Below are 20,416 nucleotides of genomic sequence, written 5' to 3' on the forward strand. Positions count from 1 at the left end.
CCTATCTCAGCTGCATTCGGGCGGTAGGCGGGGTACACCCCGGACAAGTCGCCACCTCAGTGTTCTGGGCTTCACTGAAGACATGATTTTATTTCACAATTCCTTGAGAGAAAAAAACTCCTGGTTAGGCTTTGTGTATAGCAGTATGTGTGCTGTATATAGTGACATGACATATAATCATGTCATGTGTGCCTTCCTTGGGTGAAGCCAGGTTTACAGCTATATTGTGACATGTTGTTATTATGCGGTTTGTTACTTATGTATATTATGTTGCAGCTATTTAAAATAGTTTTGTCAATATGTTCTGGCCCAAAATAAATTGGCCCTTTGAAACATATCTTTGTCTTTGTGTGTTGTATGTAGACCATGTTGCTTAGCAAAGTTCAGTGATGCAAATGCATGTTGAGTTGATCAACAGAGTGTATTATTCTCCAGTGCAATAACAGTACTGAAATGAAGGCTAAAAGGGCATTAATGGGAGCCTTAAAAAAATAAAAATAAAATGTAACTAAATACCGTATTTTTCGGACTATAAGTCGCAGTTTTTTTCATAGTTTATGAAAGTTGCATAATGTATTTTTCCTTCTTTATTATGCATTTTCGGCAGGTGCGACTTATACTCCGGTGCGACTTATACTCCGAAAAATACGGTAGTTACTTTTCACAGTATCACATTACTTTTTGGTGTAGGTAACTGAGTTAGTAACTGAGTTACTTTTGAAATAAAGTAACTAGTAACTGTAACTAGTTACTGGTTTTCAGTAACTAACCCAACACTGGCAGATACCAATATCGATCACATGTATTAAGTGTAAAAAATTTTTTATAAAGTTGTTTATAGTGAGTGCTAGTTAGAGTTTAATAATATCAACGCAATATCTAATCTAGTTCCTAATTCTCTTATCACTACAATTGTTCGCGCAAAACAAAGTCATCATTACACAATAAGTAAACAAAAGCAAAAGTAACTATAACTTATTTAAATAATTTTGCCCTCAAAGTCATCCTGTGTCCAGGAAATTATTTCCCGAGTTTGTAAACTTTACCAACGAAAAACATCGTGCTAAATAAAAATATCAACCTAACTACTCTAGTATCTATCATTTACTGATTCTTCCCCTGGTCTCGACACCACTAATCCATGAATCGATCTGCTCTCCTCTTACATGTCATTTACTGACTGTGACAATGCTGACACTCCAACAGTTATTATGTTATCCTCTCTCTACTCTTATTAATCAACTAGTTAGTATCTGCTTACTTTCTGCTGTTAACATGCTTACATCTACAATTCATAAAAAGTTTACAAAGCACCAATATATTGGTGTTGTTTAAAGCTAGCTTAGCAGTTAACTTATCTATTGTGACTGCTACTGGCTTGCTCTCGATGTGTAGCATGTTTAGCCTCGTCCTCCAGTGATAATAATAATTGATAATGATATTTAAGATACCAAGAAATGCAGTTTATTTGTCGTAGTGGAGGTGATCATTATTAGCTTAGGGGGGTGGCTCCACACAATGTATGGAGACACATTATTAGTTGCTAGCCACTTGTCAGCCACTAAAAATAAATAGTGTCAGTTAGAGGGTTTTAGCGTTTGTGATCGGCAGTAAAAGGAATTTCATGGCATTAACCAGAAATGGCGATCACATACTTTTTCACAAAAATCGGTGGTTGATCTCTAATTGTGATTTCAATACTTATAAAAATTATTATTATTATTTTGACCATAATCGTTCAGCCCTAGTAGGACACAAACAAGGGGGAAAACTTACACAGGATGGCCACAGCAATGAGGCGGACAGCATAATAAGGCGCAGGACAGGTGGCGTAGAAAGGCTGAACCAGGTAGCTGGAAAAAGTCAAGGCAATAACTGCCTGACAAGCTGGTTCCACAATCAGAAGAGACGTCCACAGTCTGCAGTTGAGTGTAACCATCCGGGTGTTGTAGGGAAAACAAGATCCATAAAAAAGTCATTAGAGTGTGTGAGTGAGTCATTGGTGGTTTACAGGACTGATTCAAAAGATGTGCAACATACCGAATGAATGCTAAAAAGCCTCCAAAAGCCTCCAGGATGTATGCATAAGAGGCGCCAGACTTGCGGATGGTGGTGCCCAGTTCTGCATAACACAGCGCACCAAACACAGAGAACACCCCTCCAACCGCCCAGATGACCAAGGACAAGCCATAGGAGCCCGTGTACATGAGGACCCCCTGCGATGGATAACACGTTTAACTGTGACATTTTTGCTCATATTTTACACTTGACTTGAGGTTGTCATGTTTCTTTTTGTTTAATGAACATTAACATTTAATTTCTCTCATTATAAATGTTTGAACTACCATAGCAGCGCTAATGTAAAACACGCCACACAATGACAGCAACGTTCTACAACCCAAAAACAATGAAAAGGTGTGAATGGACTCTGAAGTAATCAAGCCAAAGTAAAAGTTTTTTTTACCTTTGGTGAGATGAAGATGCCAGAGCCGATCATGTTGCCCACGATAAGGCAAACCCCGTGCAGGAGGGAGATCTCCTGCTTCAAGCGCACGCCGCTGCCTTGGGATACTGTGTCTGCCTCGGCGACCATCCTGAGCGGGTCCGACTCTGTCCGACGAGCAACTTCAAATGGCAGGATCAGAGCTTAAGCTGCGCCAGAAAATTTGCAGGCACAGTGTGGGCGTGTCCAACTACAGCGGGTGTGGTTTCGCTTCAGAGAGATATAATCTGCACACCAGCAAGCAGGAGATGAGTGACAGGCTCAAACATGCATTAATATAAATCAAAAGACAAGCGCTGTAAAACCCAACATTAAGGAAATATGCAGCGAGCGGCGTTACTTAGCTTTGCAAACGCCTCTGTCTGGCAACACAATCACTGAATTTTGCATTTTCTATTGCACTGCACTGAATAGGAATTAACTTTCAAACATGTCCTCTACCTACATGGAGCAGCTTTGTGTAGGCTCATTTGTTGGCATGTTAGTGTTTGAAACAAGGCATCCGCAAGGTGCGCACACTCGTATGTGGCCAAGCAAAGAGGTTGTTTGGAAGAAAAGGGAAAGCGACAGGAGGTATTCACTTGAAGTCATTTCTCTTTTTTGCTCAATAGAAGACTTTTTCAGATTAGTTAAAGGCCTGTCGTTCACACTGGGATCAGACGTCCACGTGCATTGTCCACATATTCACTACATTCTTTAGAGCGTAAATTATGAGCAGATTAAAACGAAAGGGTCACCTGATGTAGTGTGTGCTGTGAACAGGAATTCCTTTTATTTTGCAATATTTGTGTGTGTGCAGGAAAAGAAAATGTGCGACGACAACCATTGAATAGTAAAGAGAAGTTAATGTGACAAAAGTGGCACACGCGTGTTTGTCCTGGCTGCTCAGTACAACATGTCTTTAAATACCAATAAGAAGAGCTACTGTGGAGAAACTGACCTTCGTACATGCAGTACCTGTTTCCTCAGCATGTTATGCTTGTAAATGAAAATCTAGCCTTTGAGGGCAGGGGTCGGCAACCTTTAACACTCAAAGAGCCATTTTGACCAGTTTCACAAATTAAAGAAAACAATGGGAGCCACAAAAATCTTTTGAAATTTTAAATGAAATAACACTGCATACAAAGTTTTTTTTTTTGCTTTGTGCTATGTATAAACCAAGGGTCTCAGACACACGGCCCACACCTTAATATGAAGATTGAATGTTAGTGCGGCCCGCGAGTTTTATATGAATGGCGCTTGACAGCGTCATACTTGTCAATCCTCCCGATTTTTCCGGCAGACTACGAATTTCAGGGCAACTATTCTCTCAAACGTGCCGTGATGGTACAGCATTTAGCGCCACCTACAACCAGCATGCGTCAACCCCCCCCCCCCTCCGACGCACAGAGGGGGGGGATGGACGTGTGGGGGAGCAGGGTTGGGGTGGGGGCGGGGTTTGGTGGTAGCAGGGGTGTATAATGTAGCCCGGAAGAGTCAGGGCTGCATGGGATTCTGGGTATTTGTTCTGTTGTGTTTATGTTGTGTTAAGGTGCAGATGTTCTCCCGAAATGTGTTTGTCATTCTTGTTTGGTTTTGGTTCAAAGTGTGGCACATTATTAGTAAGAGTCTTAAAGTTGTTTTATATGGCCACCGCCAGTGTAACCTTTGTGGCTGTTGACCAAGTATGCCTTGCTGTCACTTGCGTGTGCAAGTAGAAGATGCATACAACAAAAGGCTGGACTGGCACACTGTTTGTACAGATTGTAGAGGGCGCTAAATGCTGTACCATCATGGCATGCCCTTATCATTATTGTTAGGGTGAAAATCGGAGAATATTAATCCCTGGAGTCTGAGAGAGGCACCGAAATCCGGAAATCTCCCGGGAAAATCGGGAGGGTCGGCAAGTATGCAGCTGAGCCGCATCAGAGTGATCAAAGAGCCGCATGCGGCTCCGGAGCTGCGGGTTGCCGACCCCTGCTTTAGGGGAACTGCCATTTTTCTATTTTGCCTATCGTTCACAATCATTATGAGAGACAAGAAGACGAATGTATTTTTTTTATGCATTCTAACTCGTAAATAAAAGTCTGCTTACAATGGAGCCAATGGGGGGTCCTCTATTCCGCCCATATAGCCCTCTAAATAACCATCGAAAACCTGCCAGCAATACTCCATTTACATTTTGTGACTTGAATATTAACCAAGTATTAGTGATATTATTATAAGCGCTAACCCCGACAAACTATTTATAGCGGCGCCGTGATCAGATGGAGCTTACTAGCTTGTGTGACTATGTTGACATTATCGGCGAAGGAGCTGCTTTCTCGCTTCAGAGTTTGTGAAAGTTTATTCTCGATCATAAATAATGCCTCTCACCTTAATAGTAGAAGGATGAGGACATGATCCGGCGGGTTAGTCAACTTTGGCATCCAATTTAGACCCGGAAATGGCAAGAAAGACACGAAAAGTCACTTTGTCTGCGAGGATTATGAATCATTCTTCATCTAAACGACAATATATGAACATCCCATCAGTGGGCATCCTAGTCACAGCAGACATCGTACAATAAGTGATGTTTAATTATGTTTGTTGTCTCATTTCTGCAATGAGTAGTAGTCAGTGATGTTGAAGGAAAAAGCAAACAATTTTTTAATTAATGTGCCACCGTATGCCTAAAATGAGCAAAAGACGTAAATATTACATTTTGTAATAAATGTGCCTGTTTCTACATTACATATATACTTATGTATATAAAACATTGATGGAGGTGTTTGGATGTTTTTTAGAGCGCTTTACATACAGAGTAGAGAGACTCCCATAGGGTCCATTGTAAGCTGACTTTTGATCGCATTTATTTACTAGTTAGAATGCATAATAAAAGGAAAACATATGTGTTCTTGTCTTACATAAAGATTATGAATTATAGGCAAAATTCCTAAAAAAGTACAGTTCCTCCTTAGAAAAACAAGTTTTGTGACCATATACAAACAGTACACACCACGGTACACACAACATTACCTTGTTAAGCAAATTTAGGCTGTTTCCCTTAATTAGCCTGTCTCTGTGTGTGTGTGTGTGTGTGTGTGTGTGTGTGTGTGTGTGTGTGTGTGTGGGTGCGTGCACGCCCGTGAACGTGCTGCAGACATTTACTGTACATGTTTATCAGAAAGCCATGAGCAACAACAAACGTCATGCATTTAAATAAATAATGATAAATGGGTTGTACTTGTATAGCGCTTTTCTACCTTCAAGGTACTCAAAGCGCTTTGACACTACTTCCACATTTACCCATTCACACACTGATGGAGGGAGCTGCCATGCAAGGCGCTAACCAACACCCATCAGGAGCAAGGGTGAAGTGTCTTGCTCAGGACACAACGGACATGACGAGGTTGGTACTAGGTGGGGATTGAACCAGAGACCCTCGGGTCGCGCACGGCCATTCTTCCACTGCGCCACGCCGTCCCCAAATGATAAATGGGTTGTACTTGTATAGCGCTTTTCTACCTTCAAGGTACTCAAAGCGCTTTGACACTACTTCCACATTTACCCATTCACACACACATTCACACACCGATGGAGGGAGCTGCCATGCAAGGCGCTAACCAGCACCCATCAGGAGCAAGGGTGAAGTGTCTTGCTCAGGACACAACGGACATGACGAGGTTGGTACTAGGTGGGGATTGAACCAGGGACCCTCGGGTCGCGCACGGCCACTCTTCCACTGCGCCGTTGCCTCCAATTTAATATTAATGCGGTTTTATTTGTATTTGTGAAAAATATAGATTTACAAACTGTTATTTAAACCACCATTAGTAAGATATGCTAGGTTGTGGTGGTGTTCTTGTATTTTTTGTTTAGGGGAAAAAGGTCATTTGAACCGAGGATAAAGAGCAGCTTTAACTTATTTTTATGCTCGTATGACAGGGGTGGCTCACCGGGGGATTTTGAGTAGCTCACATAGCTGTCTATCTGTGTTGGCCCTGCGATAAGGTGGCGACTTGTCCAGGGTGTACCCCGCCTTCCGTCAGAATGCAGCTGAGATAGGCTCCAGCACTCCCAGCGACTCCGAGAGGGACAAGCGGTAGAAAATGGATGGATGGATGGGTTCTAATTGTGATTTTTTTTTTTTTATTTAACTACAAAAATATGCATATTCTGAACTACAAGATGCAAACCATTTTTTGTTGATTTTTTATTACAAAATGTGAGTTATGGATACCAACATTTTGGCAAAACAACCTTGTTCCCTTTGTTTGGATTGAAATAAGCCACCAAATGAAGGTTACAAAAATTAGTAGCTTTTTGATTTTATTGTAAACGTAGCTCTCGGAGACAAAAAAGGTTGGAGATCCCTTGTTGTATGACATTTAGAAATGTACAGCAAGGCTATTCAGCTGACAGCCCGAGGGCCAGATCCGGGCAAGGAATGACACAATATCGGCCCTGGGGTTTAGTTCAAAACTTTTCAAAACTTTTTGCAGAAAATTCCTAAAATCTCTAGAGTGATGCTGTTGTATGAAGGAATGTAAACACATTGGCAGATTTTTGCGTTGACATTTTAGTCTTGCTCGCAACCATAGAAAACTGGGGTCCAATTTTGTACAGTAATTTACATAACTGTAGCATTCTTCAAGGCACTTAAGTCCTCTGCTTTTTAGGAGTTACACATTTTTGGTAATGTGATTTATGTATGTATAAGTCGGCATTATACATACATGTCCTTCAAAACTGACTTTGAAACAATGTTGCAAAATAGTTGCATTTGTAAATTGGGACAACGTTGATGTTTAACTATGGATCCACGTTGTTGGTTGGGAAATTACCAAATTTAAATGGTCATGTCAACATCACAACCTGACATTGAATAAACGTTGTCAAAAAGCATGTTGTTTCAACGTTATTGTCGAGTTGCTCAACGTCAAGACCTAATCCAACAAGTTCTCAATGTTGTTTTAATGTCTTGTGCCGGCTGGGTTAGTCCTTAACTTTCTTGAAATATGGCCACCAAAACAACTGAGTTGAATATTATTGATGTATACTCTTTATGCAGGGTTTCTGCAGATAAAAGCAAATATAATTTAATATGGACGTTTTGCCTTTTAATGCTAATCTAAAACAAATGTAATGTCCATGTCCTACTGCAGATAAATATTATATATTGTCAAAAGCTTACAACTGTCTGTATTGACAAAACATATATATTTTTCTGTAGTGGTAACAACAGTTGCCAGTTGTGGTGGCCTCGTGGTGATAGCAGAAGTCGCTTTGTTGGTCACGCCAAAAAAAATTGGCAGCGTTAACTGCTGGCTGCCTTAAATCGCAGACTTGTGATTAGCTGATAACATGCGATTTCACCACATTACATTACATTTTTTAATGCATCTGGACATCGAAGTTAATGCTTGTTAATGTCATTTAAAGCATTGGTCCCCAACCTTTTTTGCACCACGGACGTGTTTAATGTAGGCATTATTTTCAGGAACCGGCTTTCCACTTGTGCCAGATAAAAATACAGCAAAAACAAGTGCATGAAAAATACAACTCACTATTACGCTGAATTTGTGTGAGCCCTGGGCTTGTTTCTTTGCAATGAGATGCAGATGGAAATCAGCCTTTGGCTACAATCTGTCACATTTATATTTTATATGTTCATTAATGTAGGCAGCACGGTGGCACCGGGGTTAGTGCATGTGCCTCACACGAAGGTCCTGAGTAGTCCTGAGTTCAATCCCAGGCTCGGGATCTTTCTGTGTGGAGTTTGCATGTTCTCCCTGTGACTGCGTGGCTTCCTCCCACCGCCAAACACATGCACCTGGGGATAGGTTGATTGGCAACACTAAATTGGCCCTAGTGTGTGAATGTTGTCTATCTGTGTTGGCCCTGTGATGAGATGAGATGGCGACTTGTCCAGGGTGTACCCCGCCTTCCGCCCGAATGCAGCTGAGATAGGCTCCAGCACCCCCCACGACCCCAAAAGGGACAAGCGGCAGAAAATGGATGGATGTTCATTATTGTGCATTGTATCATGTCACCAAGCTATAACAAGTATAACAAATGGCAACTTACTATGAGGAGTTTTATTGTACATCTATAAACAAGCTTATTGGTGTGTCTAGTGGGACAGGCGAAAGTTAAGTCAAAGAAAATGCAGTTGTTTATAAATTATTTAATGTTTCTCTGCGGCCCGGTAGCAAATGCGTCACGGACCGCTACCAGTCCCCGACCGGTGGTTGATTGATTTAAAGCCTTAATTTTCGCAAAATCCATTTAATGACCGATAATGATTTTCAATGACCCGGGGAAACCTGTTATAGTTTTGGGATGGCGACAGCTTGACCCAGGAACAGATCATTTTTATTCCCATTAGTTCCTATGGGAAAACCTTGTTGGAAGGCGTTCTAACACTTCACAATGTCACTGAAAAGGAAAAACAAAAGTATATCATTTAGATGTATTTTTTATTTCATAAAGTTTTGTGGAGAAAGCAAGTCCATTTTCAAACTGAAAGTAGCGACCGCTTGATGGTTGTGAATACGCGCGCGGCTGCGCAGTGACAGCCACATTCCTCTTCACCAAACTCATTGCAACTAGAATGCGCGCCCACTTACACAAAACACTAAAACAACGACGGTTGCTTACAGTTACAGCGATAAGTGGCGAGGGCAGCTGATAGTGGAAAGGAAAAAGGCGGTTAGAGGTGACGAGGGGCTGTCATTATGCTGAAAGACTTCCTGTGCGGCGTGTTCATTTATCGGTGGCTATGCTAGCCAATATGCTAATATGGAAAGATGCTGTGTGGATGCTAACTAGCGCCTCGCAATGGTAAAAGCGTTGCTATTCTCTTCGATTTCTTGGTATCGGAGGGGCGTTCAACTAATGGAGCAAGTCGCGTGGTGTTAGTTTGAGGGATAGAGCGCCGTATTAAAAAAAGAAAGGAAAATAAGAGACATACCTGCGTGTCATCAGGCAGGAAGTCGCACATGAGCAGCAGGCGTCTTCAAGTGAGCCGCAGCTGCAACTGCTTGCCAACATCTGTGCTTAGCTCCTCCTCCACGTCCTTGAGCAACACCCGACACTGCTTTTTTTTGTTGTCACTTTACAGGTTTATTGTGTAACCTGAAACGTTTACTGCTGAGTCGTGTCTTTGTAATACTCTTAATAACCGTGTCGTTGTAATGTTTTACAACCAACGACACATTTCAGCGGAGTGATTGGGTTTGATTGATTGATTGAAACTTTTATTAGTAGATTGCACAGTGAAGTACATATTCCGTACAATTGACCACTAAATGGTAACACCCGGATACGTTTTTCAACTTGTTTAAGTCGGGGTCCACTTAAATTGATTCATGATACAGATATATACTATTTTCATAATACAGTCATCACACAAGATAATCAGCACAGTATATAAATTGAATTATTTACATTATTTACAATCCGGGGTGTGGGATATGGAGGGGGGGTTAAGTTTGGTTGTTATCAACACTTCAGTCATCAACAATTGCATCATCAGAGAAATGGACATTGGAACAGTGTAGTACTGACTTGGTAGGATATGTACAGCCATACTTGCCAACCCTCCCGAATTTTCAGTAAGACTCCCGAAATTCAGCGCCTCTCCCGAAAACCTCCCGGGACAAATAATCTCCCGATTTAAAGCCGGGACCTGAGTGAGGACAGCCTTTTTTCACGTCCGCTTTCCCACCATATTAAAAAGCGCGCCTGCCCAATCACGTTATTCCATACGAGGCGTCCGGCATACCGCCGATGAGCATGGTGCAGATGGAGAAGATCTTCTCGGCGTCCGTGTCGGCGCACACGTTCCCAAAGCCGACGCTGGTCAGGCTACTGAGGGTGAAGTAGAGGGCGGCGATGTACGAGCTGCGCACCGACGGGCCACCGACCGCATTGTTGACGTAGGGCATCTCCAGGCGTCTGCCCAGCTCATGGAGCCATCCTTGGGGAAGAGATGGGAGGACAACTGAGTGACAAGAACTAAATCATCCAGACTAGAGATAAATTGTATTATTATGTTTATCTTACCTAAAAATAAATATATTTATTAATTAAAAAAAACAAAACTAAATACATTTTTTACTAAATTAATTGTATTTATTTGTATTTTTTCTGACTCCTTATTACATCCAGCCATAGAATTATACATTAAAATAAACATTTAAAATAATTAATTTTAAATTATCATAATAATTAATTTAGAATGAACATATTTAATTATTAAAATAACTGCTTGTTTATCAACAACTTTAGCATTTTATTCATTACATTTTGAAGCTCTCAGAAGCCAAGTTATGTTATATTCCTTAAGCTTTATTTATGCAAGTTTGAAGTATCAATTATCTAAACCGTTTTGTTTGCATATTTTCAGGATGTATGTATATATATATATATATATATACTGTATATATATATATATACATACTGTATATATATATATATATATATATATATGAAATACTTGACTTGGTGAATTCTAGCTGTAAATATACTCCTCCCCTCTTAACCACGCCCCCGCGCCACCCCCGACCCCCGACCCCCCCACCCTCTCACCTCCCGAAATCGGAGGTCTCAAGGTTGGCAAGTATGTGTACAGCAAGTATTGGACACAGAGAGAGAGATCAGAAATTATAAGAAAAAGTGACTACATTTGATTGTTTACATTTGATTATTTACAATCCGAGGAGGTATGATGAGGAAGGGAGGGTATTAGTTTAGGGTTGAAGTTGCCTGGAGGTGTTCTTTTAGTGCGATTTTGAAGGAGGATAGAGATGCCCTTTCTTTTACACCTGTTGGGAGTGCATTCCACATTGATGTGGCATAGAAAGAGAATGAGTTAAGACCTTTGTTAGATCGGAATCTGGGTTTAACGTGGTTAGTGGAGCTCCCCCTGGTGTTGTGGTTATGGCGGTCATTTACGTTAAGGAAGTAGTTTGACATGTACTTCGGTATCAGGGAGGTGTAGCGGATTTTATAGACTAGGCTCAGTGCAAGTTGTTTTACTCTGTCCTCCACCCTAAGCCAGCCCACTTTGGAGAAGTGGGTAGGAGTGAGGTGTGATCTGGGGTAGAAGTCTAGAAGTAATCTGACTAGCTTGTTCTGGGATGTTTGGAGACACGTTCTTGTTCTGCAGCGCTGTGTGCTTCAAAGCTTCAGGACCGCAAGCAAGGTCGCAGAGAAAATGTGGACTGGATTTTGAGTGATGTGGGCATTTTCTATATGAACAAGTTTGGATTAGATACCGACGCACTAAAGGGGCTCTCTACTTTACGCTATGAAGTGAGGGGAAACTGAGGGAATAATGACAGGTTATATGATTATTTATTTCAACTCATATTCGGGCCACTTTATAATGAATATGTCGGCATGTATTTGTAAAAAATAAATAAAAGAAAACATATAAAAGAAAATATAACACCAAATTATGTAGGGGGGCTTAAGAATATTTTAGGGGGGCGAGCCCCCACCGTGGTGGTCTTCGCCATGGGCGCTCCGGTCCCTCAGGTGCGCCTCAGGTAAATCCGCCGTAGAAGAGGTTAGTCCCCCATATTAGAAGTGTGCTTTAAAACCCCATTATACTAACTACAATTAAGCAACCATATTATTCTACAAGTGTCGTGTGAGATCGTGATCTTTTAACACTTGTGGTATGGCACATACGACATTCCTGAATCGTGATACAAGTAATGCATTTGAAAGCATGCAAAATGCTATCTAGTGGCATCTTCTTGGACTTTACTATTGAAATGTTTGACTTTACTTTATCAGAAATATTGAAATTCAATAATAATAACAGTTCATAACAGTTAGTTATGCGTTGCTGTCTGTTAGCGATAGCTTGCTTAAATTGGTCTCTAATCATTTCCTGATAATGTTAATCCTACATTATTTATTTTGGTACAAATGATTGTTGTTACATCACTATCAACGCTCTCCCAGGTAACACCTAACGTTAGCGTAATGTTACTGTATGGTTCTCGTTTGGTTATGCAAGATGAGAACGTTCTAAGAACATTCTCAGAACATATCAAAACCTATCTGACACACACTACCAAATAGAATTTGCCTGCAATGGAAACAGTGACTGTTGTGTGGCGAAAAAAGTGTCAAAGTGTGTGTATTTGTGTGTGCATGTCACATGTGTCAATACGCTGACATATGTCAGCGTATTGACGATTACCTTGGACTTTACCGCATGTTTTACTGTTTACATGTTTGACAAACGTCCCTCTTCAATTTGGTACAAAATTGATATGCAAACTTGAATCATTGCGATCGTCGGTTAGATCTAAAAACAGCTGCGTAAAAGTGATCAGCATTATTGCACAGTCACTCGATCTGAATGAGTCAGCACACAAAGTTGCAATAAATAATAAAATACAGAGGTTTTGCCTTAAAATTGTCACTACACCTGAAGTTGGTGTAAGGTAAGGCACGTTTATTAGTAGAACACAACTTGTACACAAGGCAATTCAAAGTGCTTTACAGGAAATAAAAAAAGGCAAAAATAACAATGTAAAATCATGATTCAGATTAAATTTAGAAAATACAATCATCGTAAAAATTACAATTAATTCAATTTAAAATCAAATACTGTAGATAAATACTTTCAGTTGTCATATGCACAATTAAATTAAAGGGTTTTCATGCTGGATTTCAACATTGCTAACGTTGAGGCCTGTTTCACATCTTTAGGAATACTAGTCTAGATTTTAGGAGCATAAAAGTGAAACGCAGTTTCACCATATTTGGTCCTGACTCCAGGCACCAGAAGGAGACCACTCCCTGAGGCTCTCAGAGCTCGATGTGGTTCATGTGGCTCTAACATGTCAGAGATGTACTTTGGTACAAGACCATGAAAAGACTTGTACACAAGGGGAGCTGTTTTAAAGTATATTCTTTGAGCAACAGGAAGCCGGTGTAGTGACCTAAGCATTGGATTAATATGGTCATATTTCTTGGTTCTAGTCAGGACTCGATCAGCAGCATAAGTGATTGTGATACCAAATGTATTTAGATGATTTATCTAATCACATTACATATATGTTCAATATATGTTCTATATTACTACATTGCATATACATTGTGTGTTTGTAGTATATATATATATATATATATATATATATATAGCAGGGGTCCCCAAACTACGGCCCACGGGAAGTCCCAAAATTAAAAAAAAAAAAAAATTTTAATTTTTTTTATTATTACTTTTTAAAATCTGTCCTTTAAAATCAATTTTCTACCGCTTGTTACTCTTGGTGTCTCATAGCTGCTCAGGCAAATTATTGTCTAAAAATGCATTTTCCCATCTATAACGTGACATCATCGCGCTTGCGCCGCAGTGTCTGGCGAGCGCGCGGCGAGTACGCACTCTTTCAGTCAATTAGTGCGCAAGGAATAAATATATATCACACAGTCGTGGTCAAAAGTTTACATACACTTGTAAAAAACACATAATGTCATGGCTGTCTTGAGTTTCCAATAATTTCTACAACTCTTATTTTTTTGTGATAGAGTGATTAGAGCACATACTTGTTTGTCACAAAAAACATTCATGAAGTGTGGTTCTTTTATGAATTTATTATGGGTCTATTGAAAATGTGACCAAATCTGCTGGGTCAAAAGTATACATACAGCAATGTTAATATTTGGTTACATGTCCCTTGGCAAGTTTCACTGCACTAAGGCGCTTTTGGTAGCCATCCACAAGCTTCTGGTTGAATTTTTGACCACTCCTCTTGACAAAATTGGTGCAGATCAGCTAAATTTGTTGTTTTTCTGACATGGACTTGTTTCTTCAGCATTGTCCACGTGTTCTCAATGGGGTTTAAGTCAAGGCTTTGGGAAGGCCATTCTAAAACCTTAATTCTAGCCTGATTTAGCCATTCCTTTACCACTTTTGACGCGTGTTTGGGGTCATTGTCCTGTTGGAACACTCAACTGCGCCCAAGACCCAACCTCCGGGCTGATGATTTTAGGTTGTCCTAAAGAATTTGGAGGTAAACCTCCTTTTTCATTGTCCCATTTACTCTCTGTAAAGCACCAGTTCCATTGGCAGCAAAACAGGCCCAGAGCATAATACTAACACCACCATGCCTGGCGGTAGGAGTGGTATTCTTGGGATTAAAGGCCTCACCTTTTATCCTCCAAACATATTGCTGGGTATTGTGGCCAAATAGCTAATTTTTTGTTTCATCTGACTACAGAACTTTCCTCCAGAAGATCTTATCTTTGTCTATGAGATCAGCAGCAAACTTTAGACAAGCCTTATGGTGTCGCTTCTGGAGCAAGGGCTTCCTTCTTGCATGGTAGCCTCTCAGTCCATGGCAATGCAATCTCGGTTAACTCTTGATCATCCTGACCAATTTTCTCTCAGCAGCAGGTGATAGCTTGCGTTTTCTTCCTGATCGTGGCAGTGACAAAACTGTGCCATGCACTTTATACTTACGAACAATTGTCTGCACAGTTGCCCTTGGGACCTTAAGCTGCTTTGAAATGGCTCCAAGTGACTTTCGTGACTTGTTCAAGTCAATGATTTGTTTTTTCAGATCTGTGACTTTCCCATTGTCCCGTTTGTAACCGAGTCTAATGACTGCATCCCACAAGCCCTATTAAATGGGCTCAGAGAAGTCAACAGGTGTCGTCAATCATAATCACTCACATGAAGTTAAGAGGACATGCCATGAAGCTAATTTGATTTGATTGTAACTTTTCTACATCACCAAAATCGATAATGTATGTTGCTGTACGTATACTTTTGACCCAGCAGATTTGGTCACACTTTCAGTAGACCCATAAAAAATTCATAAAAGAACCAAACTTTATGAATGTTTTTTGTGACAAACAAGTATGTGCTCCAATCACTCTATCACAAAAAAATAAGAGTCCCCTGAGTCAAAAAGTTTGAGGACCCCTGCTGTACAATATATATACACACTATACATACATATACATATATATATATATATATATATATATATATATATATATATATATATGTCTTAATAAGGTTATCCAAAAAATAGTGCTCGATACCGTAGTAGAGCGCAATATATGTATGTGTGGGAAAAAAATCACAAGACTATTTCATCTCTACAGGCCTGTTTCATGAGGGGGGGTACCCTCAATCATCAGGAGATTTTAATGGGAGCATTCGCATACCATGGTTTATATAGGGCACAGAGTGGGTGGGTACAGGCTGGCCTAGGGGCGTGGTGATTGGCTCATGTGTTACCTAGGAGGTGTTTCCGTCTATGGCGGCATGCTGTTACAATTTCGCTGCGCTTGTTGAGGGATGACAGGTCTGGACGGTAAATAATAAACAGTTTCTCTTTCAAGCATAGGTTGCATCTTTTATTACCACTATTGTAAGGTGTGCTGGATGCAAGAATTTGCCATGTTATTGAATATTCAACATTATTGTCTTTGAGGTCCCAAATGTGTTTGCTGAGTTCTGTGGTATTTCGCAGGTTTTTGTTCCTGAAAGAAGCCTTGTGATTGTTCCATCTGGTTTTGAATTCACCCTCGGTTAATCCTACATATGTGTCGGATGTGTTAATGTCCTTGCGTATTACCTTAGATTGGTAGACAACTGATGTTTGTAAGCACCCCCCGTTGAGGGGGCAATCAGGTTTCTTTCGACAGTTACATGCTTTGTTGATTTTGGAGTCGCTCTGTCTGGGGGTCGACGGCTCATTTGCAATTGTTTTGTTGTGGTTTGAGATGATTTGTCGTATATTGTTCATGCAGCTGTAGCTCAATTTAATGTTGTTCTTGTTGAATACTTTTCTTAGGGTGTTGTCTTTGGGAAAGTGTTTGTCAATCAGATTGAGGAATTTGTGTCCAATGTTCGTTGAGACGTTTTTGCTGTATGGGGGGTTGTACCAGATGATGTCGTTTCGTTTTCTGTTCTTTTTTGGCTGGTTTCCTGGCGTGGGTTCATAGGTGAGGGTGAAATTGTATCCGCTTTCATCAAGGGCTTTTTGGTACGGGGGGGTTGCTTGGTCAAATTCAGCTTTGCTAGATGACAGCATCGATAGCCTTTTATTGATTCCGGTAGGTATTCTTTTCGTGGTGGTGGGTGGGTGGTTGCTGTCATGGTGCACGTATTGGAGTGTTGTGTTGGGTTTCGTGAATGGTTGGTAGCTGTTATTTCTCAGGTTGAAAGTGACGTCAAGGAAGTTGACGGTTTGCTTGTTGGCTTCAATCGTGATCCGTAGGCCGTTCTCTTTGAAAATTTGGCATATGCGCTTCTTGGTATTCTCGCTGCTCCTTGGCGAGGCGCGACACACTGCCAGTCCGTCATCACGGTAAATACCAAGGTTCAGATTGAGGCTAGCGAGCTGGGAGAGGAGGAAACTCCCAACGAGTTCACACGTTTCTGCTCCGTCAAAACTTCCCATAGTGACGTCAAATGTTGCATTGTTCTTTTTTTGCCATGGTGTACTGTTGTGGATGAGAATGGAGTTTTTTGCGTGGATGATGATGTTTCTTTCGTTGCCTGTGATTGAGTCGTAGTCTGAGGCGAAGTCTAGTGCTTGAGTCAGTAGGTCTTGCGTGATGGAAGGGTAAAATTCCTCGATATCAAAGGAGATAAAGTTGTGCTGTTGTTTGTCTTGGATGTTGTTGAACCATTTGATTACTGCTGCTGTATTTCTTCATTGGTTGAGTGGTGTTTTGTCCTTGATTTTTGTGTTGACTCTGTCCAGGATTATTTTGCTGATTTTTCCTATTTCAGATTTAGTTGGGTTTATTAGTCGGCATGTTGGGTTATTTGCGAAGTTGGGTTTGTGGTCCTTCAATGTGATGAAGGCTTCCTTGTTGGCTGTGGCGTCCACCCTGTCCTCAATGACCAGTTCAGCCGCGATCCTTTTATTTTCCAGGTGGATGTTCTGTAAGGTGTTGGGTTGCGCTTTTTTGTATGATTTGGTGATGCTTCTGTCCAGTAAGGTGTGGTGTTCTGGTATGTCCATTCTGTAGAAGTTTGTGGTTTTATCGGCAGCTATGATGAGGTTGTTTACTTTCTTGATGCGCTCCTTGTCATTTTTCAGCTTGGTGAGGAGTGGGTTGCGGATTGGCTTGAATTTGACGGATTGTATCATTTTGAGCATGTCGTTCTCAAAATCCTTTAGTTCCTCAACTGTGGGTGGGTTCTTGGTAGATTTGAATCCGTAAGTTTCCTTTTGCATTCCTTTTGTTTCAGGGTGGAGGAAAAAATGTGCTTTCCACCGCATCCTTCTTAGGAAGTGTTCCGTCTTTTCTATGAGCCTTAGCTTGTAGTCATTCTGCGTGGGTATGGGAATGTTCTTCGTGGAGTAGTCGATGTTGAATTTTTCCATTTCTGATCGTCGTACAGTGCTCAACAAATGTCAATTTGGAGCGGAGTATATGTCTTAATAAGGTTATCCAAAAAATAGTGCTCGATACCGTAGTAGAGCGCAATATATGTATGTGTGGGAAAAAAATCACAAGACTATTTCATCTCTACAGGCCTGTTTCATGAGGGGGGGTACCCTCAATCATCAGGAGATTTTAATGGGAGCATTCGCATACCATGGTTTATATAGGGCACAGAGTGGGTGGGTACAGGCTGGCCTAGGGGCGTGGTGATTGGCTCATGTGTTACCTAGGAGGTGTTTCCGTCTATGGCGGCATGCTGTTACAATTTCGCTGCGGGGGGTGCTTACAAACATCAGTTGTCTACCAATCTAAGGTAATACGCAAGGACATTAACACATCCGACACATATGTAGGATTAACCGAGGGTGAATTCAAAACCAGATGGAACAATCACAAGGCTTCTTTCAGGAACAAAAACCTGCGAAATACCACAGAACTCAGCAAACACATTTGGGACCTCAAAGACAATAATGTTGAATATTCAATAACATGGCAAATTCTTGCATCCAGCACACCTTACAATAGTGGTAATAAAAGATGCAACCTATGCTTGAAAGAGAAACTGTTTATTATTTACCGTCCAGACCTGTCATCCCTCAACAAGCGCAGCGAAATTGTAACAGCATGCCGCCATAGACGGAAACACCTCCTAGGTAACACATGAGCCAATCACCACGCCCCTAGGCCAGCCTGTACCCACCCACTCTGTGCCCTATATAAACCATGGTATGCGAATGCTCCCATTAAAATCTCCTGATGATTGAGGGTACCCCCCCTCATGAAACAGGCCTGTAGAGATGAAAGTCTTGTGATTTTTTTCCCACACATACATATATATATATATATATATATATATATACACACACATATATATATATACATATATATATATATATATAATGTGTATATATGTATATATATATATATATATATGTGTGTGTATGTGTGTATATATATATGTATGTATGTACACACATTATATATATAGTTATATATAGTATGTATGTATGTATATACTGCATACAGAATATATTCAATATATTATATACTTTTATAATATTATATTAATATATGTACACATAGGCTATATACGTGTGTTTACGTATTTATATATTGTTACATGCAGTCTGCTTACGGCTCCCAGCCAAATTTATTTAGCCCAATGCGGTCCCCAAGGACCCCTAAACGAGAGGCAAATTTACAAAATTATTCAATGCTCATGACATTTAAAGGTATATGTATGTGTATTGATATTGGCGAAACTAGCCCATTTACTTGGTTTTGGATCAATAGTACGATTCACAGTATCGTCCACCCGTTTTACTACAATTGTGTTTAGTAAAATTGAATAAGGGATTTTTTATTTATTTACGGATACATTGTTTTAGATTGTTGTATTTAGTAATATAAAGATTTGTACAGGTATTTGCAGAACATATTTTCCTGTGTTTTCATAATCATCTAACTCGAGGTAAATTCGCAAAATTATATAACGATCATGATGTTTAATGTAAAAATATCAAGATCGATATTGGCGATACTAGCCCTGTATTTACTTGGTATTCATTGAAAGTCAATTGTAGTATTTGTGAAAATAGGAGGCAGATATTATAAGTTTTTAACTTCTTTCTGCTCCTTTTCATTAATATTTTACTCTAATGTTATGTTGATTGATTGATTTTCATTTTATTCCTCTGTTTGATTTTTTATGAATGAAATAAATAAATGAACTGATTTGGTATCGGATACCATAATTCACAGTATTGTTCATCCCACTGCACTTGTTTAAAACTTTATTTGACGCAATAACGATCAGAAAAAATAGCTATTTAACAAATGCCACGTTGCTCAGGTCAATTCATTAAGTACACAATGTAATAATAAATATCCGAGTATTTGTAACACTGGTCATCGCGCACAGTCCAGTTCTGTACACGCCAGTTTAGAGTAAAGGCGAGCAGCGCAAGCCAATGAGCAATAAGCCCTGGACTGTCAACTCATTGTCCAGCACAGCTCTTGTAGCTTTGGGGAGTGATGTTTACACAACATGCTGTCGTACTGTCACTTTTTATGTTGTTCTCTAGGGTGAAGGCTGAGCTGGAGCATACCCCAGCTGTGTTCGGACTGGTCTCCAACATGCACATGCAAACAAAAGGATTCAAACCCGCATCATAGGGCAGATGTGCTACAAAACCTACAACATCTTATAAGAGGTATTCCTCACTCGCATAGGATGACTTACCTTAGAGCAGTGGTTCTTAACCTTGTTGGAGGTACCGAACCCCACCAGTTTCATATGCGCATTCACTGAACCCTTCTTTAGTGAAAAATAAAATGTTTTTTTTTTCAAATGCAAGACAAAGTTATATGTTTTTGGTAACACTTTAGTATGGGGAACATATTCCAAGTAACAAAGACTTAGTTTAGAGTTATTTGGACACTGGGGGAACATATTCTAAGTAATAAAGACTTAATTTAGAGTTATTTGGTTAGGGTTAAGATCAGGGTTAGAGG

General features: G+C 40.3%; 1 protein-coding gene across 1 annotated transcript in view; it reads right to left on the reverse strand.

Annotated features, from left to right (window-relative positions):
- Nucleotides 1-9,544, reverse strand: part of LOC133610557 (Y+L amino acid transporter 2) — a 30,015-nt gene extending 20,471 nt beyond the window's left edge. The window contains exons 1-4 of the mRNA XM_061966934.1: nt 9,438-9,544; nt 2,465-2,730; nt 2,041-2,216; nt 1,777-1,919 (exon numbers count right to left, since the gene is read on the reverse strand). Of these exons, the coding sequence (XP_061822918.1) occupies nt 1,777-1,919; nt 2,041-2,216; nt 2,465-2,593 (448 nt within the window). The 5' untranslated portion in view covers nt 2,594-2,730; nt 9,438-9,544. The remainder of the gene's footprint in view (nt 1-1,776; nt 1,920-2,040; nt 2,217-2,464; nt 2,731-9,437) is intronic.
- Between the last annotated feature and the right edge of the window lie 10,872 nt (nt 9,545-20,416).

This window comes from Nerophis lumbriciformis, linkage group LG11 (assembly GCF_033978685.3).
Source record: "Nerophis lumbriciformis linkage group LG11, RoL_Nlum_v2.1, whole genome shotgun sequence".
Lineage (NCBI taxonomy): Eukaryota > Metazoa > Chordata > Actinopteri > Syngnathiformes > Syngnathidae > Nerophis > Nerophis lumbriciformis.